Source organism: Rana temporaria, chromosome 6 (assembly GCF_905171775.1).
Source record: "Rana temporaria chromosome 6, aRanTem1.1, whole genome shotgun sequence".
Lineage (NCBI taxonomy): Eukaryota > Metazoa > Chordata > Amphibia > Anura > Ranidae > Rana > Rana temporaria.
In genome coordinates this window covers 45,003,807-45,028,938 of record NC_053494.1, presented here as the reverse complement: position 1 = coordinate 45,028,938, position 25,132 = coordinate 45,003,807, and the positions used below count along the sequence as shown (strand labels likewise).

General features: G+C 43.8%; 1 protein-coding gene across 4 annotated transcripts in view; it reads left to right on the top strand.

Moving 5' to 3' along the window:
* Positions 1–25,132, top strand: part of UNKL (unk like zinc finger) — a 128,447-nt gene that overhangs the window by 41,343 nt on the left and 61,972 nt on the right. For all 4 annotated transcript variants that reach the window (XM_040356733.1, XM_040356732.1, XM_040356730.1 and 1 more), the window contains 2 exons: positions 17,367–17,543; positions 22,927–23,060. In XM_040356733.1, the coding sequence (XP_040212667.1) occupies positions 17,367–17,543; positions 22,927–23,060 (311 nt within the window). The remainder of the gene's footprint in view (positions 1–17,366; positions 17,544–22,926; positions 23,061–25,132) is intronic.

Below are 25,132 nucleotides of genomic sequence, written 5' to 3'. Positions count from 1 at the left end.
AAAAAAATCTGCCGTGAGAGCCCTTGTTCAAGCACTTTCTGGTTTAGGATGATATATTTTTGTCTCCATTTCCCAGACAGACAGGCAATTGCCCACCTCTACCATTTGTAAACCAAAATATGAGTCTGGCAGTGTCAGTGAGCAGAGGTGGCAAATGTCTGTTAGATCTAAGGCCTCTTTCACATGGACATGTCCATGTGCGAGCTCCGCTTTGCTCCGCGGGAATCGCTCCGTCGATCCCCGTAGAGCAGGCAGATGACAGGTCGGTCTCTGCACACTGTGCAGGGACCGACCTGTCAGAGCGCCGCTCTCCCCTATGGGGGATCGGATGATGATGGACCGTAGAGTCCGTTGTCATCCGATCCGCCAGACGGATGGAAAAGTAGGGTTTCCATCCGTCACACTTTGGCAGGTCGGATGTCACCGCTGACATCCGTGGCTCCAATGAGGTGCACGGAGCGTCCGTTCAGGTCCGCCTAAAAAACCTGACAGACGGGCCTAAGCGGTCCGCCCGTGTGAAAGGGGCCTTACCTGTATAGTGGATTGTACTTGTGTCTATGGGCAGTTTTTATTGTTGCTGACATTTTCCCACATTAGTTTCTGCCTTCTCCTGAAAAAAACGCACATTGTCCTAGATTGTAAGCTCCAACGAGCCGAGCCCTCTAAATCATCCTGTGTTGAATTGTATTGTAACTGTACTGTCTGCCCTCATGTTGTAAAGCGCTGTGCAAACTGTTGGCACCATATAAATCCTGTATTATAATAATAATAACAATGTAAATGGCACACCACTCTCACAGCTGGAATTGCTTTTCTTGTTCTAGAGTAGTTGAAGATGGTAGAGAAAGTTTTTCTAAATGAAAACATTTGTAGTGCAACCTTTTAGAAATGCGGTTATCTGCACTGCTGGTCAGGAGCTTCCCTGTAATTGTCTCTTGATGTTTAATTCCTAGCCTAAAGAAATGTTAGAAATCTCGGTTTACTGGCCTTCAGTAGCTCACATCTACAAATAGTGCTCTAAAAATGTTTGACTAGCTCAGCCGGATTCCCTTATCTCTCTTATGAGAACATTTTATTGCATAATAATGACCTTGCTTATTACCTGTTTATGACCAACATACTTATCGGCATTGGTATTGCGTTCCTGTCGGCTGCACAGTATGACTTGTAGCAGAGCGCATCCAGTGTATGACAGTGGAAGAAAACCTGATTGGTGCCTGGATCAGTGATGTCAGTGTTAATGGCGCTAAGCTGCATCCTAGCTTGATGCACATTTTTATTGTGAAATTCTTCAATTGATATCCTGGGGTTTCATTAATATTTTGCCTCTGTCAGCCCAAACTGCAGCTGCTTCCCATTTGTGTCGGGGACCTTTTTGAAAATTCATTGGTCTTAAAGCTCTTCTCTGAATATGTAGTTCACAGTTTTGGGTCTTATGGCCTCATGCACAGAGAGTCCAGAAATGCAGCACAGTGTGTTTGTTTTTTTTAATGTTTTTTTTAAACGGGTGTAAACACAGCTTTGTTAACTCTAAAGTGTCCAATCGCATTGTGGTGTTTATCTCTATTCACTAAGTAGTGTTTAGAGCAGGGGTGCCCAACCATTGGCCTGGGGGCCACATGTGGCCCACTGAGCTCTCTGATGTGACCCGTGACCTCCTGCTCTGGGATGGAATAGAATAGAATTCTGTTATTTAAAGGTAAGTTTTTATTACTAAAATCACAGTGTATATGTGGGCATATCTGTTCTGCAGTGGGTTACTGGGCTGCTTTCAAACTGATCCGCAGGTGCAGAGCAGTGCACCTGCGGGTTACCTGCACTGAGCCATAGGCCCCTTTCACAAGGTCAGTCCGACCCAATTGGACCCTCCATTCACCTCTAAGGCCCCGTACTCACGACCAAACATGTCTGCTGAAACTGGTCCGCGGACCAGTTTCAGCAGACATGTTTGGCCGTGTGTAAGCCCGAGCGGACCATTTTCGGGCGGATCGGACAGGATCGGAAACCTGTCCGCCCGGACATGTACGGTCGTCTGTACAGACCTACTGTACATGTCCTGCCGCCCGCCATCCCTCGCATGCGTCGAATGACTTCGACGCATGCGTGGAAGCATTTTAAAGGCAGGCCGCCCACGTCGCCGCGACACCGCGTCATCGACGCGGCGACACCGCGGACACGCCCCACGTATTGTTTACGCGCGGACCTCTGTTCGATGGTGTGTACAGCCATCGAACAGAAGTCCCCGGGCAGACATGTCCGATGAAAACGGTCCGCGGACCGGTTTCATCGGACATGTCTGCTCGTGAGTACTCGGCCTAAGGAGTAGCAGATGTAAATGGACTTGTGTCCGTTTAAAAATGCCTACCTCCAATCCGATCCACAAAAAAAAAGAAAAAAAGTAGAGTGGGCTGCCATCCACCCGCTCCGCTCATTGTGGCCCGCGACCAGTTATCAAGTCTCTTAAATGGCCCTCGCTCTTCAAAAGGGTGGGCACCCCTGGTTTAGAGGCAAAAAAACTGAAACGCCCAAGTCCCACATTCAGGGAAGTGCATTTTGTCAGTTTTAAGTGCCTAAATGTGTGCAAGCAAGTGTACATACAAACAGGGCCGGACTGGGAGTAAAAACCAGCTCTGGAAATAATTTCATAACAGCCCGATAGCATTATTATACCAGCCCAACAGCAGAACGTAATTTTCTTGTTCATAAAATGGAAAACCATGCATTTTAAAGCAAATTTGAAGAGTGTTTTATACTCACCAGTGCCCATGAGCGCAGCCTGACCAGTGCCCACTTAATGCAGCCTGTCCAGGGCCAATGCAATGCAGCCTCACCAGTGCCCATCCAATGCAGCCTCACCAGTGCCCATCCAATGCAGCCTCACCAGTGCCCATCCAATGCAGCCTCACCAGTGTAGGGGGTTTGAGAAAGAGGAGAGCTGCTAGATTACACAGAGCGGGGATCTCCCGCTTACGTAGAAAGAAATGTTTGAACAGCATGCTGCATGCCCCTGTTTTTTGCTATGATGTGTGGTGTTTGAAAACTTTTACCAATAAAAGGCAACTGAGAAGGTTTTTTCAGAGTGCGGCTGTCCAAACATTTCTTTCTAAATTTATTTTGTGCATTGCCGGCACCTGTGTTTCTCTGAGAAGATACGGACTCATCCACATACCTATCTGGAGCGGTGACTACAATTTCTCGATCTCCCGCTTACCCAGCGGCTGCTGTCATAGGAAGTCCCGCCTCTTGGACTGGCTCCTAGTATTGGACCAGTGTGCTGTCTATCATAGGAGCCAGTCCAGGAGGCGGGACTTTGTATGACAGCGCACTTGCCCCCCTTCTCTCCGAGGCAGCCCAATGAACCCTGCAGGATTTATGGTAGGGCCAGGATCGGCCCTGCAAAACGTCCCCAGGGCAGGCAACAAAACTTCCAGCTATGGCGGTAGGCAGCGGGGTTGGACACTGCACCTGTCCCTCCCGAGCGCACTGAAAGTTAGGAGGGAAGCACAGCAACTAGATGCCCACTGGTGCGAGGAGCCCTATGACTACAAAGCCCCAGTTCACACCGCTGCGACTTACCATGCAGATTTTGACACATAAAATTGCATGTCAAGTCAAGACTTTAATTTCAATAGGTGCCGTCGTAATCAATGCGAATAAGTAACAAAAAAAAGTTTCTGCACTTTTCTGCGAATTTGGTGCAACTTTACTGCAATATTAAATCACAAAACTCCATGTTTTCCAATGAGTAAAGTTCATATTTGTGTGACTTAAAGTCACAGCAACTTAAAAATAGTTCCTTCACTACTTTGGTCCGACTTTCATGCGACTTAAGGGCCCTAGACTTCAATGTTTACTCTTAAAAGTCGCATCTGAAATGTTTTCAATGTGACAGTTTTGTCCGATTTTTGCAGAGGCACAACAGTGAATAGCAGGTTGTTAAAGCGAAGTTCCATGCTTTTTATGTTTATTAAAAGTCAGCAGCTACAAAAAGTGTAGCTGCTGACTTTTAATAAACAGACACTTACCTGTTCCACGGTCCAGTCATGCGGCCGCCCGGAGCTTCGCTCCTCTCCCTCTCCTCCCTGCCAGCGCCTCCATTGACACTGATGGCCATGACAGCTTACGGCTTTACGGCCAGGCACGCACTGCGCATGCTTGAGTCCCGCTGTGCTCTCGGAGTGGACAGGCGATCTCCTGGGACCTGTCACGTGTCCGAGAAGATCACGACAGGAAGTCCCACTCCAAACAAAGCCCCTATTCCCCCCCCCCCCCGAAGGGGGCGAGGAATGCTTAAAGCGGAAGTTCCACTTTTGGGTGGAACTCCGCTTTAAGGAGTGGATTGGCACCACACGATGACTCGCCGGCTTTCAGAGGGGAATCTAAACAAAAAAATGCCAGTGTTAAAAAAAATAATGAAGAAACTGCGTTGGCAGGCCAGGAAAGGTGGGGGGGGGAGACAAGTGAGCACCCCCCCTCCTGAACCATACTATTTTGGTGTGGTGTTCCCCTTAAAATCTGTACCAGACCTGAAGAGCCTGGTATAGATTGGGAAGGGGGGGGGGGGGGCCCCATGCTTTTTTTATTTTCGTTATTTTTATTTTTATAGTGTTTCTGATTAATCATCAGTTGTTAAGGACACGGCAGCCGCCCACTCCCTAACAATCCACTATTCACTGGTTGTTAGACGCCGGTGTCTGCCCGCACCTTAAACATAAGTCGCACCTGACTGAAGTAGCATCGAAGTCGCAATGGCAATCGCACAACTTTGGAGTTGCACAAGTGTAAATGGAGCCTAAAAGTGAATATGCAGTCAGACTATGTATGGCTTGCTTTGTGTGGATGCCTCATATTTGCCCTTGTATCGTTGCTGCAACTAGAATCAAGTTGTCCAGTTTACAACACAGATTTACAGCATTATGTCTGTTAAATCAAAGGATTAGTTATGGGTCAATGACCTTGGTGGAGGAAAAAAAACCTGGCTGTTTACTCATTCATGAGACCAACAAGGAAACTTGGCAAGTCGATTACAGCTTTTGAATTAAACATTGTTCTTTGTTAATTTGTGTGATAATTATAGCAAACAGTTCTGCAGAGGTTGTTGGACTGTACATAGCACCAGTTTTCTTCCTATTAATACTAGCCTGGAAATACAGCATGTTCACAAATTTAGCAGAAAATCTGAATATTTGCATGAGGTCTGGAGAAGGGATTGAATTGATGGATTTCTATAACTGCAGGTAAGTTTGAAAGCAGCCCAGTAAACACTGCAGAACAGAGATGCCCATATATACACTCTGATTTTAGTAATAAACGTATCTTTAATAACAGTATTCAATTCCATCCCAGAGCAGGATGTCGCGGGCCACATCAGAGGGCTCGGCGGGCCACATGTGGCCCCCGGGCCACTGGTTGGGCACCCCTGCCTTAACGCATCCTATGCATTAAGGTGAAAAAACATCTGACAGTTACAGGCCCCCCCCCCCCCCCCCCCGTTTTTACTTACCTGAGCCTGTTCTTCTGCTGCGCTCGCCCCCGACGTCCTCTTCTCTGCTCAGTCTGGCCGTTGATTGGCTAGAGTAAATAGATTGATAGCAGCGCTGCCTTTTGCTCGCGCTGCTGTCAATCACATCAAATGACATGGAGCACCTGGGGGCGGGGCCAAGTGATACAGTGAGCGGCTATGGCCGCCGGCTGTATCACAGGAGAGTGCCAGCAAGAACGAACCCCATGGGAGAGAGCTCCCATAAAGGGGGTTAGTTTTTGCGGGGAGGAGCCGAAGCAGCCGCCGAGGGACCCCAGAAGACCAGGTTCGGGGCCACTCTGTGCACAGTGGAGGTAAGTATAACATGTTTGTTATTTAAAAAAAAAAAAAAAAAAAGATTAGGTCAGGTCTAAATTTTTTAAATCAGGCTTGAATGTGTTAAGGATGAACTGTACCAATGGATTTACCTTTTTGATGCTAGTTTATGTAGAATAAACATAATCGCAAATCCTACGTTGTGCATTCCTCACCTGGTGCTTTTCTGCTGCACATAATTTGTACATTTTTTTGGTTGAACTAGATGGACTTGTGTCTTTTTATTTTCTTTCAACCTAACTGTAAAATACAGTCCTAAACTGCTACCTTGAAACATCAAAAATCAGGAGCCCTCTTCTGCATTTTACAGGCACTCCTCTGATGACATGTCCCTAATTCTATGCATGTATAGCCATAGGTAAGGAATCCTGAAAATGGGAGCTTTTAGGGTAAAAAAATGGTATTAGGGAGTGCTGTTTTCTGGGGCAGTAGAATTTCAGGTAAGTAAAAGTGCTTTTCCTGTTCTTTAGACCAGTCGTTCTCAGTCCTCAAGTACCCCCAATGGGCCATGTTTTCAGGTTTTTCCTTTACTTTGCACAGCTGCTTTAAAGCGGTTGTAAACCCCCATCTACTTATTTCATTATTAGCATTTTCCTAAAGACAGTTTCCCACTGCATCCAACGATCGTTATACAATCAATTCAATTATTATATTTGCGGTGTAATCGGTACCTTTGTCCCTGGGCTTCCTGGTCCTATGCCAGCACCATTCTTCTTTAGGTCTTCCGCATCTGCTGCTGTAAAAACTTCCGCCCACACTTGATGACGCTTGCTGTAATCCCGCGCGTGCGCACTACGGCAAATATTCAAGCCTCTTCTTCGTTTCCGGTTACTATGGAAACGAAGAGAAGCTGTGTCTTGCGCGCCTTCTTCCTCCTTCAAACCCTGTGACGTAGGAGTCACAAGGTATGAAGGTAAACAACCACGAGCCTCTTGGGGAGGGGGAGGGAGGAAATAACTATGAAAAACATCGCGCGATGTCAGGGCTGACGTCAACAGCAGGAAATGACGCAGCCCCGACATAAACAGGGCTAGTGACCGGCAGGGTCTCGGCTGGCCGGATTAACGAACGAATGGCGCATGCGCGGAGTGAGGTCACCATTCGGGATATCGGCGATATCTGGAGAAGGAAGCAGGTAGGGAAAAAAAAAAAGACAGAGACGAATTGGGGCTATTAGAATGCCTGTAGAAATAGAAAGTTGCAATTTTAGGTTTACAACCGCTTTAAATCAATATCAATGGCATGGTATTTATCGGTAAGAGCTGAATTTCCCAAAACATGGTCTTTTGGGGGTACTTGAGGACTGGGGTTGAGAACCACTGCTTTAGAAAGAAACGGGCACATAGCCCTTGCAGTACAGGGGTAGCCCCACCCTTTTTTACTTTTCCCACACTTGGGCTTTAAGTAAATCTGTTGTTCTGTCCTGTGTGGGCGAAACTTTTAAAGCTCATCACATTTACAGATTGGAGGGAATATTTGGGAGCATAAGCTGGCCATAGATGGATTGTAACTGCTGGTTTAGCAGGGATCGGCTCAATTTCGATCCAGAGAAGCGTCCCACTGAGTGTCCTAGTGGGGAGGGTTCCTCTATCCACCTCAATTGTATGAATAGAGGAATTTGTTCAGCCTGATGGCTGATTGAAGAAGAAGAAAAAAAGTCCCCTATGGTTAGCTTAAAGGAGAAGGTCTTTTGGCCATACTTCTCCTATTGATCACGCCAGTGCACTTAGTTCTGTGCTCCTGTGACCTGTAAGCAGCCTATGATGTCACCAAGTCATCCCAGATTTTAATGTCAGGATCCACCCAGGTGCCTGATTGGCAGTTGGTTCAGCCACTCAGCGTGGTGCTGAGAGCCTGAGGCAGACGCTCACACCCCCTCTTCCACAGCTTGGTGCCCCAGTAGATGCTGGAGGGGCAGAGCAGAGAGCTGGTGACTGACAGTCTTTGGCTGTCTGTTGACTAAAGAACAAGAACTGAGTGATCAGTGGTCACGTGTTAGCTCAGTTCTTGGTCTTAGAGGCAGGCAGGGTATAGATGCAGCATCGGACCGATGCCGGATACACCTAGGTTTATGTTTATTTTTTTGTAAACCCAACACTTCTTTTAACTTGTTGAATAAGTATTTTTTTTAAAGATAATTGGAATCCTTAACTGTGTTAAAGGACCGTTTGCATCATTTTGCCCATGTTTATTGTGTCAATCAGTTCCGTGTACCCTTTAGACCTTGCTCTAATAGGAATGCTGGCCTGAATGTATGGCAGCCGGTCTGACAGAAGCTGGATGAGCATGCTGGAAAACCAGCAGCTGACCGCCTCCCGATCAGCACTCTCAGCCAATGGCGGAGAGCGCTGATCAGAGTGTTCTGGCGGGGGGGCCATCCTCATGTCAGATCACAACAGCTCAGTGGGAGAAATTGCTGTACTGACATTGGATCGTTAGTACAGCGGCTCCGACTGAGGCTGACAGTTTGTGTCCCAGGCCTTAGCAGCCCTGAAATGTGTTTATTTTGTTTTTCCAAACAAGCATTATATTGAGGCTGCATTCACACCTGAGCGTCGGTCGTTCGGTCGATTTTTCGGGCGTTTTGTCGCGCGTATTCGTGCTTATTTGCGCGTTTGCATACAGCGTCGTCCGACGTTTTTGCACTTCGACGTTTTTTATTTTAGCCAATAGGAAAAATGATCATCTTTACATCACTTGTTGCTATGTTGGTAGATTTTTTTTATCTTCTGCCTGGGTGAAATGTTCTATTGATTAAAGCGACGAAACGCCCGTAGCATACGCTCGTTGTCGCGCTAGTCGATTGAATCGAGCGTTTCCATTACTTTCTATGGGAAATGGAAACGCTCAAAAACGCCCAAACCGCCCGATACGCGTGACAAAAAAGGGTCCGGAACTTGTTTGAGCTTCAGGCGTTCGGCGTTGGGCGTTTTGGAGTGGAGATGTGAACCATCTCCATAGGGAATAATGTATTTTTTCCCCTCTAGCGTTTTTGAGCGTCGCGCTTCAGGCGACAAAACGCTCAGGTGTGAATGCAGCCTGAATCATTATGTTTTTACATTAGTGTGAGATCATGGTACTTATGTTTTGGTCTGCTGATCAGTTTAACAGTTGATCTATTTATGTATCTGTTATTTTATTATTTGTTTTATCGATCGCCTATCATTCGTGGGTTTGATTTACTGGAGGAGTATAGGCCGTTCCATTAGCAAAGTGAATTTCAACTTTGCAAGGGAATTTTCAATGCGCTTAGTACGTGTGTGGAAAATGTAACTTTTGTAAAGAATACCCAATCACATGTAAGGGGAAAATAAATGATTTTTGCTAGCACGTCATTGGATGGTTGAAGTCAGAAAAGCTTCACCTTATTCCCTTGGAAAGTAAAAATTCACTTTGGTAAGTGATCTGCCTTTTCTCCCTTTTTGGTAAATCATCTGCGGTGTGTCGGCTCGCTCTGAATCTATAATCCCAGTCACCGTCGGCTGTTTTTCTCACTCTTGATCTCTCTGTTTTCTATCTCGTTCTCTATATTATGGGTACTTTCACAGCTTCTCCCTATGCCTCTGTAAACAATGTTTCATAAAAAAACATGTTGCCAAGCCTCCAGGAATGGTTCACCTTTATTTTTACTTTCAGAGTCTGCAGCCCAAGATAAAAAAAGACGCCTGGCAACCTGCCATCAACAAGCTAATTCTCAGTTGCCATGACAGCATTGATGTGCTGAAAATGAAATGCTGCTCCGTCTATGCACTCACCTGTTTAGAGCTGATGTATTATGCAAACCTCTTGTACCCAGCAAGATGCTGCTTGTTGTTGGCTTTTTGTTTTAGTGCCTTTTCAGAAATGTAGAATTCCTGGAAGTGGCTCTTTAGCCTAATGTGAGTGGTGAAATCAGACATTACAGATAAGCAGCTGATTAAACAGTGACTGAAGAAACTAAATTAGATAAACGTTTTAGCATACCCCAAGTGTTTGAAGCTGAATAGGCAGGTAAAGTAGTCCAATCTGTATTTTCAGATTTAAGGACTGTGGGCACATTTGAATGACAGTTTCTACCTTGTGTAAGCTCCACCACCTTTATCAGTTAGGGTCCTTTCACGCGGTCCGTGTCCATGTGCGGGCTCCGCTTTGTGATGAGCAGGCAGATGACAGGTCTGTCTCTGCACACTGTGGGGGACCGACCTGTCCCCTATGGGGAATTGGATGACAATGGACCGTAGAGTCCGTTGTCATCCGATCCAATCCGCAGATGGATGGAAAAATAGGGTTTTCCTCCATCACACTTGGTGGGTCGGATGTCAACGGGCATGTCACTGACATCAGATACTCCATAGACCAGCCTTTCAGGTCCTCCGAGCAAACTGACAGGCAGACCTTAATGGTCCGGCAGTGTGAAAGGGGTCTAATACATTCACACAGTTTCACAGTAACCATGAGATAAAACCAAATTCAGGAAAATTCCTTTATCCCATTGTTTTGCAAATCTATGTACACTACAAACTATATGATTGCATCGGTTCTGATATCGCTGTTTTAATAACCTGACCTAACCTTCATTTTGTTTGCAAATAATAAAGATTCTAACTACCAGCAAGACTAAGTCCTTACATTTAATTGTACATTTAAAGCGCACCTGTGATTTTAGATCCATCATGGCAGCGCCTGTTAGCGGACATCTTCTCACCTGCTGCCGCCACATCCCTCACCTTATTGTGTCACTTCCGCATCACCAGCCGTCCCATTAAAGTGAATTTGGTGCATCAACAGTGGGTGAGAGGAGGAGCCGCTGAGGGACAGAGATGACAGTTGCTCTTTAAAAATTATAGAATTAAATTGAGTTGATTTAAATCCCGCCTTTTTACTAGTGATTTAAATCAAATCCACCCTGTTTATAACATTTGTATCATGTATTTTTTTCAGGATTTTTGGTTGATATTCTGCCTCTATCATTTAAAATACAGCTATGATAAAAATGATAGACCCGCCATTTCTTTGCAAGTGGGCAAACTTACTAAATCTGCAGGGGATCAAATAATTATTTTCCCCACTGTACATGTTTGACTCCTGGTTGTATTGTATTTCTTCCATTAAAAAGTCTTGCAAAGAAGACTGCCCCAGTGTGAATTTAGACTAATTTTGTTAGATCCAATGAATATTGTTCAATAAGATTGCAATGTGGATGGCCAGCTCTATTGCTAGCTTTCTTTCAAGACTGAGCACCAGTATTGTTGCTCAAATATAATCTTGTATAAAGCGAGACAATTCTTTGCCTTTCCCCCATCTTCCTTAGTTCTAGTGTCTGATACTTGTGTTTCTGACCTGTAAAGGAAAGCAGTATAGAATTCTAGATGGAAAGCAGAGCTCATATCCAAATGCTGCCTTGGAGGAATTTGTCTCACCCATCCATCATTTTGTTTGTAGTAGAACAGGGGTGTCAAACTCCATTTCATCGTGGGCCGCATCAGCATTATGATTGTCCTCAAAAAGGGCCGCTTGTATCTGTAAGATTAGATGTCCAGCTCATCCCCTCCCTTTACATTAAATGTCAAGAACCACCCCACCATCAGAAGTTGAGTCCCCCACTCTCCCTTACATCACAGTGCACCCCTTTTCCTTATGCTGCTGCTGAGAAGAAGTTGGATGCATTGCCTGAAAGCAGAAAGTAAGGGTCTGGAGGAGGGCTGGTGCTCTCCTGCAGCTAAAGGAGAGGTGTGAGGGCAACATGAAGTGGCCCGGAGGGCCGGATTTAGCCCACGGGCCTTGTGTTTGACACCTGTGTAGTAGAAGGATGGAGAGGGTGAGGATCCCAGCATGTCACTTGTCCTACCTGTTATGTGACAGCGTGTCAAAGCAGCAACTTTGGGTTTGTTTGATACATTGTGCTTTGTCCTTGTGCTATGTGTGTGGGATCATGTTTTCATTCTTTATTGTACTATAATGTCACTGGACAAAAGGGTGCTTTAAAATGTACGCACTCCATACAAATAGTCTTTCCACAGTTTCAGCTTTCTGTTCTTGACCAAGATTGCACTTGTTGAAATAAATTTCTAACCTGATGATTCTAGAGCAAAGTATGTAGACCGTATTTATTTTCAAGCACACTTATATCTTTTCCTGTCTCAGGCTTTTTTCCGTTTAACTAAATGTAATCTATTAAACCGCTTAATGACTATCGCACACACATATACGTAGACAGAATGGCATGGACAGGAAAATGGGTGTACGGGTACGTCCCCTTTAATTTGCCGCCGCGTGGTCGCACTCGCGTCCGTCGGTGTCCCGCGATCGTGTCACGGAGCTGAAGAACGGCGAGATGTCAATGTAAACACAACATCTCCCCGTTCTTCCACCTGTCACCGGGAACAGCGATCAAGGACATGTCACTTGTAGCCACGCCCGCTAACAGTTAGAATCACTCCCTAGGACACACTTAACCCCTTCAGCGCCCCCCTACAGGTTAACCACTTCACTGCCAGTGTCATTTATACAGTAATTAGTGCATTTTTGTAGCACCGATCGCTGTAAAAATGACAATGGTCCCAAAATGGTGTCAAAAGTGTGTCCGCCATAATGTCACAGTCACGATAAAAATTGCTGATCGCCGCCATTACTAGAACAAAAAAAATATTAATAAAAATGCTATAAAACGATCCCCTATTTTGTTGACGCTATAACTTTTGCGCAAGGCAATCAATTTTTTTTTATACCAAAAATATGTAGAAGAATACGTATTGGCCTAAACTGAGGGAAACATTTTTTTTTTATATATTTTTTGGTGAGATTTATTATAGCAAAAAGTTAAAAATATTGGGCCAGATTCACGTAGCTCAGCGGATCTATAGATCCGCTCGATCTACGTGAATTAAGATCCGCTCCCGCAAGTTTAGGAGGCAAGTGGCTAATTCACAAACCACTTACCTCCAAACTTGCGACGGCGGATCCTAAATCCCCCAGCGGAATTCAAATTCCGCGGCTAGGGGAGTGTCATATTTAAATCAGGCGCGTTCCCGCGCCGATTTAAATACGCATGCGTCGTCCGGGGAATTTCCCGGCGTGCATTGCTCCCACTGACGTCAATAGGACGTCAGTGGTTGCGACGTGAGCGGGACTTGCGACGCGCGTGTTCGTGAATCGGCGTACGCAAACGACGTAGGAAATTTCAAATTCGACGCGGGAACGCCGGCTATACTTAACATTGGCTGCGCCTGATAAAAGAAAGGGTAAGTATACGACGGAAAACCGCTACGGAAACGACGTAAAAACAATGCGACGGGTCCGCGTACGTTCGTGAATTTGCGTATCTCGCTGATTTACATATTATTTATCGTAAATCAGCGGGAACGGCGCCATTTTTAAATTTAAAAAAAGATTCGACAGTGTAACACAGTGTAACACTGTCGGATCTAGCCCTATCTATGCGTATCTGATTCTATGAATCAGGCGCATAGATAGGACCAGTTTACGTCAGAGATACGATGGTGTATCTGTAGATACACCGTCGTATCTCTTTGTGAATCTGGCCCATTGTTATTTTTTTTTTCAAATTTGTCGCTCTATTTTTGTTTATAGCGCAAAAAATAAAAATCGCAGAGGTGATCAAATACTAACAAAAGAAAGCTCTTTTTCTGGGAAAAAAAGGACATCAATTGTGTTTGGAAGCCACGTCACACCTCCGCGCAATTGTCAGTTAAAGCAACGCAGTGCAGAATCGCAATAAGTGACCTGGTCTTTGGCCAGCCAAATGGTCCGGGCTTAAGTGGTTAAAGTGGAACTCCAGTCAAAACCTTTCTATTTTTGACAGAGCAGGAATGATTAGATTTTCTGTCATGTGTTTATTGCTAAAATAGTCTATTGCCAAATTGGGGAGGTTTCCCCTTCTTACAGGAAATATCACATGGTGACACACACAAGACTAAAAAGTTAATGCCAGTCTCTAATCCTTCTAACCAAATCAATTATTTATTTTTTTAATTACTGTTGAGCCCCTGCTGAATATCTTTCTCTATTGTCACTAGAACAGGAACTTTTAGGGATACATACATTTAAAAAAAAAATGGCAGAGCATCTAAGTTCCAATAAAGGGCTCATTCATGCTATTTGTGGTGATCTGTTTTTCCACGCTGGATAAATACACGACCCCGCTAGGGCACTTAGAAAGCAATTGTTTTCAAAGTGTCCTGTTCAAACAACATGTTGACGTGATGGTCACTGTCAAAAAATGGAGCAAGTCTGCATTTTTCTGCAGTGCAGTGGATGGCGCCGCAGTGAAACACGGGGGTGGAAGGATAGAAAAATACTAAATTCCAGCCCCCCCCCTCGTCAACACAATAAGTGTCGATGGCAAAATGCCTCTCACCGCGCTATTGTGTTCTGCTGTCCGGGAAGCCTCCCGGCCAGCAGAACACAGCAGCGATGTGGGAGGAGCTATAGCCGCCGGCAGTAATCGAATGTAAATAAAATCCAACAGGCTGGTTGTATCCAAGTAGATTGATGGATCGACTTGGGTACAATCAGCCTGCCCTTGCATGGATCACATCTCGCCAGGTCCCTACTGAACTGGCCTCATTTCGATCCATGTATGGCCAGCTTTAGCTTTGTTTTCTGCACTCTTTGTCTACCTTGGAATATACAGTAATATGTTTTGTTTAGACACTATTTTATAGATTTCTCCCTGTTTGTAAGCTTAATAACACATTTTACACCGGACTGTACAACCTTGTTTAGATCTAACACTTTTATATAAGGGTCTGCCTGATTAGAAATAAAATTAGGTGGATTGCTGAGGGAAGTCCCCATGTTGCATTGCTTTGTATTGTATTGTATAACTAAAGGAGACTGCTCAGAGATTGTACACCAGACAGTAATTTATTTGCTCAACAGTAGTTGGCCACACACACTCACGAAAATTTTCATTCACATGTATGGCTGGGTGCTGTTAAAAAACAGCCGTTTAGGCTACGTTACCGCTATTGCGACCCCAAAGTCGCACAATTTAGAGTACGACTTTGGAGTGCAATGTTGATGCGACTTTAAGTGCAGCTTTGATCCAACTTTACACTCTCTGGATCAAATTTTCATCAAAATAGTGCAGGAACCATTTTAATGTTGTTGATTTTCTAAGTCGCATAGATGGCAACGGGTGCCATTGAAATGAATGATCTGTGACTTGACAAAGTCGCATGACAAGTCGTACTATTGGAAACAAAGCATAAGTTGTGGTTTTACTGCCCCATGATTAAAAGATGGCATGCCACCGCTCACATGCCGCAACAGAAATTATACCTCCATCGTGTTCAATGGGTAGTACTCAACTCATTCCCATGAATGGAGCCACTCTTTTACACAGTGTTTACATACAAAATCCCCATTCAGTTGTAAAAAAAAAGACAATATTGCCTCCTAAATGACTGGCAGCCACTGCTCCATCACCCTCTGAAAATCAATCCACTCAGCTGTGTGGCATGTGCTGCCTCAGGTGTGACCAGACCTTTTTTTGTCATGACCCCCCAACATGTAGTGTGAAGGTTGAAATTACATCTAGTTGGATGGATACCCTTTTAGGTGTATCTAACACAAACCCTATTTTTATAATTTTTTTGTATTTCCATCTTTGCAGCCAAATTGGGAAGACATGTACTTCATATTTTTTACATGTTCCCATTCACATAGCTTAACTTTAAAACAAATAAACATTTCTACTATTACCTTTTTTTATTTTGAGAAAAATCGTTGATAACTTTCCTTTCTATGTAATGTTAAATAGGGGGCTCTGGGTAGTCAATGGTTACCATAATTAACCATGTGTGTGCTGTGCTGTCAGATTGTCATCAGTAGTAAACTAGATGTTCATCCTAACAAATGTTTAAAGTGGTTCTAAAGGTTCAAGGGGCCAAATCCTCAAAGGAGATACGCAGGCGGAACTGCTGTTCAGCCTGCGTATCCCTGTGCCTATCTTTGGATCTGATCCTCAAAAGGATTTTTCCAAAGATAGGCAGCAGATCTGACATCTGTAAGACACTTACACTGTCAGATCTTAAGATGCAGTACCGCATCCGCCGCTGGGGGCATTTCGAGTCGAAATGCCGCTTTGCGTATGCAAATGAGTACTTAGGCAGATCCACAAAGCTTTTTAGCTTTGTGTTTTCTGCGTAAGTTACGTTTTGCATACGTAAAATTAGTTCTGCTTTTACAAAGTGTAAACTAGTAACACCTTGTAAAAACAGACCTTTTTTTCGATCGCCGCAATTTTTTTAAAATTTTGAAATTTTTTTCCCGGCGCGTAACTTTTTTTTTACCCGACGCAACTTTATTGTCCTGTCGCAATCCACAAAGCCCGACGTAACGTAATTTCGCGCGCTGCCCGTCGGGAAAAATGACGTCACACGCATGCGCAGTACGTCCGGCGCGGGAGCGCGCCTAATTTAAATGGGAATCGCCCATTTGAATTAGGAACGCCTTGCGACGGACAGAGTTAAGTTGCTCTGCCGCAATTTTCCAGGTAAGTGCTTTGAGGATCGGCACCTAACTTCGGAGAATTGCGGCAGTGTAACTTAACTCTGAAAAGTTAAGTTACGCTCCGTTTCTGAGGATTTGGCCCAAGGTTTTTTACCTTCATACATTCTATACATTAAAATAAAAAATCTTCTGGGTGCACCTTGCTATTGGGGCACTAGGCAGGTGGGAGGAGCATGGCATGTTTGTTATTTGAAAAAATGAAATAATTCTACCATTTAGAATAACGTCAAAGCTGATCTCCATGTTTCATTTAAATAGTTTTTTTGTTTTTTTTGGACTTAGCTGGTCAAAAAAAAACTATTTTACTGCACTAACAGATGCAGCATCACCATGTTAAATGAAACCTGGAGATCAACTTTAACTCCTTGTTAGGATAAACAGTGTGCGCATCTAGTTTACGCTGATGATGACAATCTGCCAGCACATTATACACAACAGAGATAAGTGACATGAGCTGCAACCTGATAGAGGTTCTATCCCCCCGCCAGAACACTCCGGTCAGTGCTCTCTGCCATTGGCTGAGAGCGCTGATCGGGAGTAGGTCAGCTGCTGGTTTTCCAGCATGCTCGTCCAACAGAAGCCGGCCGGTTGGACCAGCTGTCTTAAACACGGACCGAATGCCGGACAGTTTTTATTGAACCGGCTGATGTTGCCTGACATTTTGGCCCGTGTGTATGGCGCTTAACTTTCCCCAGTACTTTTAAAGGAAAAAAGTTTAGCCAGAGTTCTCTTTTCATTTTGGCAAAATGAAGAAAGATGAAATGCTCATTTTGTTAAATTCTAGTAATGAGATGTCGCAGGGTTTGTTTTTCTCTTATATAATGCCTCAGAAAAATTCAGTGTTGGCTATTTATAGATGCTGAAGAAAAGTAATAAATTCCTCTCTGTCTCTCTCCCTCCCTCCTACTCTAAGTGATGCCACAATCAATGTTGATCTGATTCTTCATGCAGACAAACTGTATTGACCAAGTGTTTTCTTTTTTTTCTGTTTCAGTTGTCCATATTTGCATAGGACAACAGGTGACACAGAGAGAAAATATCACCTACGATATTACAAGACCGGTACTTGTATTCATGAAACAGATTCTCGAGGACATTGTGTGAAGAATGGACCCCATTGTGCCTTTGCCCATGGTCCTCATGACCTTCGACCTCCTGTCTATGATATAAGGTAATCCAGTCCTGTGTGCTGAGCTTTTTTTCATGACCTCAATGTCTGTGGGGATTTGTCAAATTGCAGATACAGTGCCTTAAAAAAGTATTCATACCCCACATTTTGTCATGTTGGGATTTTATGTGATAGACCAAGACAAAGTGGCACATGATTGTAAAGTAGAAGGAAAATGATAAATGTTTTTCAAAATTATTTTCAAATAAATATCTGAAAAGTGTGGCGTGCATTTGAATTCAGCTCCCTTTACTCTGATACCCCTAACTAAACTCTTGGAAAACCAATTGCCTTCAGAAGTCACCTAAAAAGTAAAATAAGTCCACCTGTGCAGAGATCCACAAGGTGGAAGAATCTGTCAACAGAACAACTATTAGTTGTGCACTCCACAAATCTGGCCTTTATGGAAGAGTAGCAAGAAGAAAGCCATTGTTGAAAGAAAGCCATAAGAATATCCCAAGCTTTGAACATCTCATGGAGCACTGTTCAATCCATCCTCCGAAAATGGAAAGAGTATGGCACAACTGCAAACCTACGAAGACATGGCCGTCCACCTAAACTGACAGGCCCGGCAAGTTTGCGAGAAGCCACAGGGGGCACAGCAAAAGTGGAAGAAGGTGCTCTGGTCAGATGAGAACAAAATGTAACTTTTAAAAGCAAAATGCTATGTGTGGCGGAAAACTAGCACTGCATATCACCCTGAACACACCATCCCCACCGTGAGGCATGGTGGTGGCAGCATCATGTTGTGGGGATGTTTTTTCTTCAGCAAGGACAGGGAAGCTGTAGAGTTAAATTGAGTTGATGGGAAGATGGATGGAGCCAAATACAGGGCAATCTTAGATGAAAACCTGTTAGAGACTGCAAAAGACTTGAGACTGGGGCAGAGGTTCACCTTCTAGTAGGACAACGACCCTAAACATACATCCAGAGATACAATGTAATGGTTTAGATCAAAGCCATCTTCATGTTTTAGAATGGCCCTGTCAAAGTCCAGACCTGAATCCAATTGAGAATCTGTTGCAAGACTTAAAGGTTTCTGTTCACAGATGCTCTCCATCCAATCTAACAGAGCTTGAGCTATTTTGCAAAGAAGAATGGGCAAAAATGTCACTCTCTAGATGTGCAAAGCTGGAAGAGACATCCCCAAAAAGACTTGAAGCTGTAATTGCAGTGAAAGGTGGTTCTACAAAGTATTGACTCAGAGGGGTGAATACAAATGCACACCACACTTTTCACATATATTTATTTGTAAAACATTTTAAAAACTATAATTTTTCTTTCACTTCACAATTATGTGCCACTTTGTGTTGTTCTATCACATAAAATCCCAATAAAATACATTTATGTTTTTGGTTGTAAAATTACAAAATGTGGAACATTTCAAGGGGTATGAATACTTTTTTCAAGGCACTGTAAAACATTTTTTATTTATTTTTTGCCTTTTTGGATAGAGCAGCCTCAGTTCAGTTTTAAAGCGGACTATAATTCTAATCTTGGGAAATTTTCCCTTTTTTCCTAAGTGGCCACCTGGTCAGTAAACAAGAGGAAAACTTTCCAAATGGGATACGGCCAGTACCTAAAAACTTGGTCTGGTGTTAAAAGTGATTATGTAGTGCAGGGCTCGAAAAACCCCAGGTACCAGGTCGCCATGGTGATAAGAAGTTTTGTCCTGGCGACTGGGCTGTCATCTGAATGTTCCCCACATCCTGCGCAATGACCATCTGCGGGCCCTGGACTGGCATAGCGGGTGCTGCCGGGTAGAGGGGGAGGAAAGAGAGCGGAGACACTCCCGCTCTCCTAAACTTCTAATTGTTGAAATGAAAGTTATGTGTGACATCTCTTTTGAGTCTCCGTTGACATTTATTGCGTTTTTGTGCACCCTAATGTGTTTGTTTTTTTTACTTAAATTTTGAGTTTCCTGGGCCTTTTGCAGTAAAATCGCGTGACACAAAAAATTGGAACTGCCACAATTTTTTTTCTTTTTTTTCTTTTTACGGTGTCTGCTTTCAGAAAATATATAATGTTTGGGGATTTTATGTAATCTTCAGACCTAAAATTATTTTTTAAACGAGTGCAGAAAACACAAAAGCGGCTCTGACTGTGAAAGGGATAAAGAATCAGTTCACCTAAGTTCCACCCATAAGATTTGTTAGTTAAAAAAAAAAAAAAACTGGCTCCTAAACTTTTTAGCTGGCTCTTAAAAACTTAAAACTTAAAAACACACTATCAGTTTTCCTGCAGGTTTTTCTCTTCAGGTTTACCAAAACCATGTAGTGCAAGGGCCTGCCTGATTGCATACAAATTGAAATTCTTGAGGTTTGACCTCATATTAGATGGTTTTGGTAAACCTGAAGAGAAAAACCTGCAGGAAAACTGATAGTGTGTATGGGGCTTTAGATTTAAAGCAAATTTGTCAAGCCCTTGTGTAGTGGTTCTGCCAGGGGCCAGATTCGGAAAGATCAGCGGATCTTTCTGCTGGCGTAACCTATCTCATTTACGTTACGCCGCCGCAAGTTTTTCAGGCAAGTGCTTTATTCACAAAGCACTTGCCTGTAAAGTTGCGGCGGCGTAGCGTAAATCCCCCAGCGGAACTCAAATTCGGCGGGTAGGGGGCGTGTATCATTTAATGAACTGCGAATGCACCGGCCGCGACTGAATCCCAGTGCGCATGCTCCAAATGATGTCGGCAAATCGTCATGCTTTCGACGTGAACGTAAATTACGTCCAGCCGTATTCGCGAACGACTTACGCAAACGACTTAAACATTTCAAAACTCGACGCGGGAACGACGGCCATACTTAACATAGGATACGACGCACATACCCCTCATATAGCAGGGGTAACTTTACGCCGGAAAAAGCCGAACGCAAACGACATAAAAAAAAAGCGCCGGGCGGTCGTTCGTTTCTGAATCGACGTAAATACTAATTTGCATATTCCTCGCCTAAACAAACGGAAGCGCCACCTAGCGGCCAGCATGAAATTGCAGCCTAAGATCCGACGGTGTAAGACACTTACACCTGTCGGATCTTAGGGATATCTATGCGTAACCTGATTCTATGAATCAGGCGCATAGATACGACGGCCAGACTCGGAGATACGGCGGCGTATCAGGAGATACGCCGTCGTATCTTGTATCTGAATCCGGCCCATAGTATTTTCCTTCCTTATCATGGAAGGAAAATGTATAGTCTTCTATCTAACCAGCAGATGATGCTTTGGTATCATTTCACATATTCAGCTCTCACCTTTCTGTAAAACGGACGTTTGTTAAAAACCTTGAATGAATCAGAGAGGATTTTTTAGTCCAGGAGGGTGCTGCAAAGTAAGCTTCGATTGCTGCTGCGCTGTCATTTTTGTTAACCCATAAACTCAATAAAGCTGTGTGCTTTAGAATAGCGATACAAATCTTCTGAGTGGTCCAGTGCATCCGGAAAGTATTCACAGCTCTTCACTTTTTCCACATTTTGTTATGTTACAGGCAGCCTTATTCCAAATTGGATTAAATTCATTATTTTCTACAAACAATACCCCATAATAAAAACGTAAAAGAAGTTTGTTTTGAAATCTTTGCAAATTTATTAAAAATAAAAAATGAAAAAAATCCCATGTACATAAGTATTCACAACCTTTGCTCAATACTTTGTTGAAGCACCTTTGGCACCAATTTTAGCCTCAAGTATTTTGAGAATGATATTACAAGCTTGTCACACCAGTTTTTGGGCAGTTTCTCCCATTTTTCTTTGCAGGGCCTCTCAATCTCCATCAGGTTGAATGGGGAGCGTCGGTGCACAGCCATATTCAGATCTCTCCAAAGATGTTCAATCAGGTTCAGGTCTGGGCTCTGGCTGGGCTACTCAAGGACATTCACAGAATTGTCCCATAGCCACTCCTTTGTTATCTTGGCTGTGTGCTTAGGGTCGTTGTCCGCCCCAGTCTGAGGTCCAGAGCACTCAGGAGCAGGTTTTCATTAAGGATGTCTTTGTACTTTGCAGTCATCTTTCCCTCGATCCTGACTAGTCTCCCAGTTCCTGCCGCTGGAAAAACATTCCCACAGCATGATGCTGCTTCACTGTAGGGATGGTATTGGCCAGGTGATGAGCGGTGCCTGGTTTCCTTCAGACATGACTCTTGCTATTCAGGCCAAAGAGTTCAAACTTTGTTTCATCAGACCAGAGAATTTTGTTTCTCATGGCTTGAGAGTCCTTCAGGTGCCTTTTGGCAAACTCCAGGCGGGCTGTCATGTGCCTTTTACTGAGGAGTGGCTTCTGTCTCGCCACTCTACCATACAGGCCTGATTGGTGCTGCAGAGATGGTTGTTCTTCTGAGAGGTTCTCCTCTCTCCAAACGATGGAGCTCGGTCAGAGTGACCATCAGATTTTTGGTCACCTCCCTGACTATGGCCCTTTTCCCCCCGATCCCTCAGTTTGTCCGCTGGCCCGCTCTAGGAAGAGTCCTGGTGGTCCAAAACAAATATTCCATTTACGGATGATGGAGGCCACTGTGCTCATTGGGAACTTTAATGTTGCAGACATTTTTCTGTACTCCTCCCCAGATCTGTGCCTCAATACAATCCTGTATCGGAGGTCTACAGACAATTCCTTGGACTTCGTGGCTTGGTTTGTGCTCTGACATGCACTGTTAACTGTGTGGCCTTATAAAGACAGGTGTACATTTCCAAATCATGTCCAATTAACTGAATTGACCACAGGTGAACTCCAATACAATCAAGGATGATCGGTGGAAACGGGATGCACCTGAGCTCAATTTTGACTGTCACGGCAAAGGCTGTGGATACTTACTGTATGTGCATGTGATTTTCTTTGTTTTTTATTTTTAATAAATTTGCAAAGATTTTAAACAAAAGTCTTTCACGTTGTCATTATGGATTATTGTTTGTAGAACTTTGAGGAAAATAATGAATTTAATACATTTTGGAATACGGTTGTAACATAACAAAATGTGGAAAAAAGTGAAGTGTTTTGAATACTTTCCGGATGCACTGTTTGCAGAAAAGTGATTAGTATACTGCATATGTATGATAAAATATGTTCAGTTGGTAGTACAGAGAGTCTGTTTTTAATAATATGAGAACTGGCCCATTGATATGAAAGGGTGGGGAGCAAAAAATACAACCTCTGTTCAATACAACTAAGCAGCAGGAGTAAACATGATAGAAGCATATAGGACTGTGTGTGTGTGTGTGTGTATGTATAAGTGTGTGTACATTATATATAAAGTAGATTAAAAAAAAAAGTTTGACAATACTTCTTATCATTTGAACAAATTTGCAGTAAAAGTGACCAGCACTGGGCCAATATAGACACATCACCTCGTATTCCACTTAGTTTGATAATTTATTTTTCTTTGATTGGTGCAACAGGGAAATCCAAGCACAGGAAGCCTTACAGAATGGGCAGCTTGGGAGTGGTGAAGGGATTCCTGACTTGCAGCCAGGAGTCTTAGCTAGCCAAGCAATGATAGAGAAGATCCTCGGAGAGGACCCAAGATGGCAAGGTAAGTTTAGGATTAATGCAGGTCAATAAAAACTTACATATGACTATTACTGTATCATTGAAAGGCCAGTAAACCTAACCCACAAGCTGGACTATATAAATGAGCTATTGATACATTTGTTTGCAAAAATAAGCATGCCTAATAGAAATTGTTGATTTTTTTTTTTTTTTTAAAGATATTTGAACAACATTAGATCTTTTTACAAAGTACTTACAGTTAAAGGTAATATACTTGAATTAAAACAAAATAAATGTTTGCCTTTTTAAACATTTGGGGGCATATCCACGTAGATCGGCGCTTCTCTCCGCCGGGCATAGCGTATCTAAGATAGACTACGCCGCCGTAACTTAATTTTTTTTCCCGAATCCTCAAATAATTTGCGCCGTAAGTTACGGCGGCGTAGTGTATCTTTGGCGGCGTAAGCGCGCGGAATTCAAATAGATGTGATGGGGGCGTGTTTTATGTAAATATGTCGTGACCCGACGTGAACGGCTCGATCCCAGATGCCGTCGTATCTTGTTTTGTAGATACAAAACAAAGATACGACGCAGGAACTTTAAAATTACGCGGCGTATCAATAGATACGCCGGCGTAATTCTTTTGTGGATCTGCCCCTTGATCTACAAAAATATCAATAGTAATGTAATGAAAAAAGTTCATCCCTGGCCTTGCCTCCTTTTATCAGAAACAAGTTGTAGGCGTTTTGCTAACTGCCCACCAGTCTTTGACATTGACTCAATTTGTGACCACTAATCTATGCAAACTTTCTTTAGTTGCAAAATAGTTGTGGGTTTCCTCATATGACCCGTCCGTATGACTTTCATGTTAACCACTTCCATACCGGGCACTTATACACCTTCCTGCCCAGACCAATTTTCAGCTTTCAGCGCTGTTGCACTTTGAATGACAATTACGCGGTCATGCTATACTGTACCCAAACTAAATTTGTATCATTTTGTTCCCACAAATAGAGCTTTCTTTTGGTGGTATTTGATCACCTCTGGGATTTTTATTTTCTGCTAAAAAAAAAAAAAAGACAGAAAATTTTGAAAAACATGCTTTTTTTTGGTTTCCGTTACAAAACTTTGTAAATAAGTACGTTTTCTCCTTCACTGATGGGCACCGATGAGGTGGCACTGATGAGGTGGAATTGATGGGCACTGTAGGGCACTAATATTCAGCACTGATGGGGCACTGATAGGTGGCGCTGATAGGTGGCACGGATAGGCACAGATAGGCGACACGGATAAGGCAGCACTGATGGGCACCTATGAGGTGGCACTGATGAGGTGGAATTGATGGGCACTGTAGGGCACTAATATTCAGCACTGATGGGGCACTGATAGGCAGCACGGATAGGCACAGATAGGCAGCATGGATGGGCACTGATAGGTGGCATGGATGGGCACTGATAGGTGGCACGGATGTACTGTATTATATTGTACTTATGGATGCCAATTAGTGCCAAACAACAATGCCTGCCAATCAGTGATGCCCATTGTGGGCACTGATTGGCATCCATTGTGGGCACTGATTGGCATCCCTGGTGGTCTAGGGTGGCATACCTGGTGGTGAGCATCCCTGGTGGTCTAGTGTGGGCATCCTCGGGGGGGTTGTGCTGATAATCGCGGATAATCCCCTGTCAGAGGAGCAGCCGATCGGCTCTCCTCTATTCGCGTCTGACAGACGCGAGTGAGGAAAAGCTGATAACGGCTCTTTTTGTTTACATCGTGATCAGCCGTGATTGGACACGGCTGATCATGTGGTAAAGAGTCTCCATCAGAGACTCGTTACCTAGATCGGTGTTGCGGGGTGTCAGACTGACACCCTGCAACAACGATCGCCGCGATGCACCCCCCCATGCACTACTTTTCAAAACGCACTGCAAATGGATCGCATTGGTACACATCGCACGCCCAGTGTGTTTGGAATGCGGTGCGTGAAATGCGCTCAGGACATGGGTTTCCCGAAACCCGTTTTAATGTGAAAGAGCTCCTAGGAAGTTTTAGTCATTGGTTCCTACTTTTAAGACACCCGATTTTAATTTGATGTATTTGAAGTTGTGGTAAATG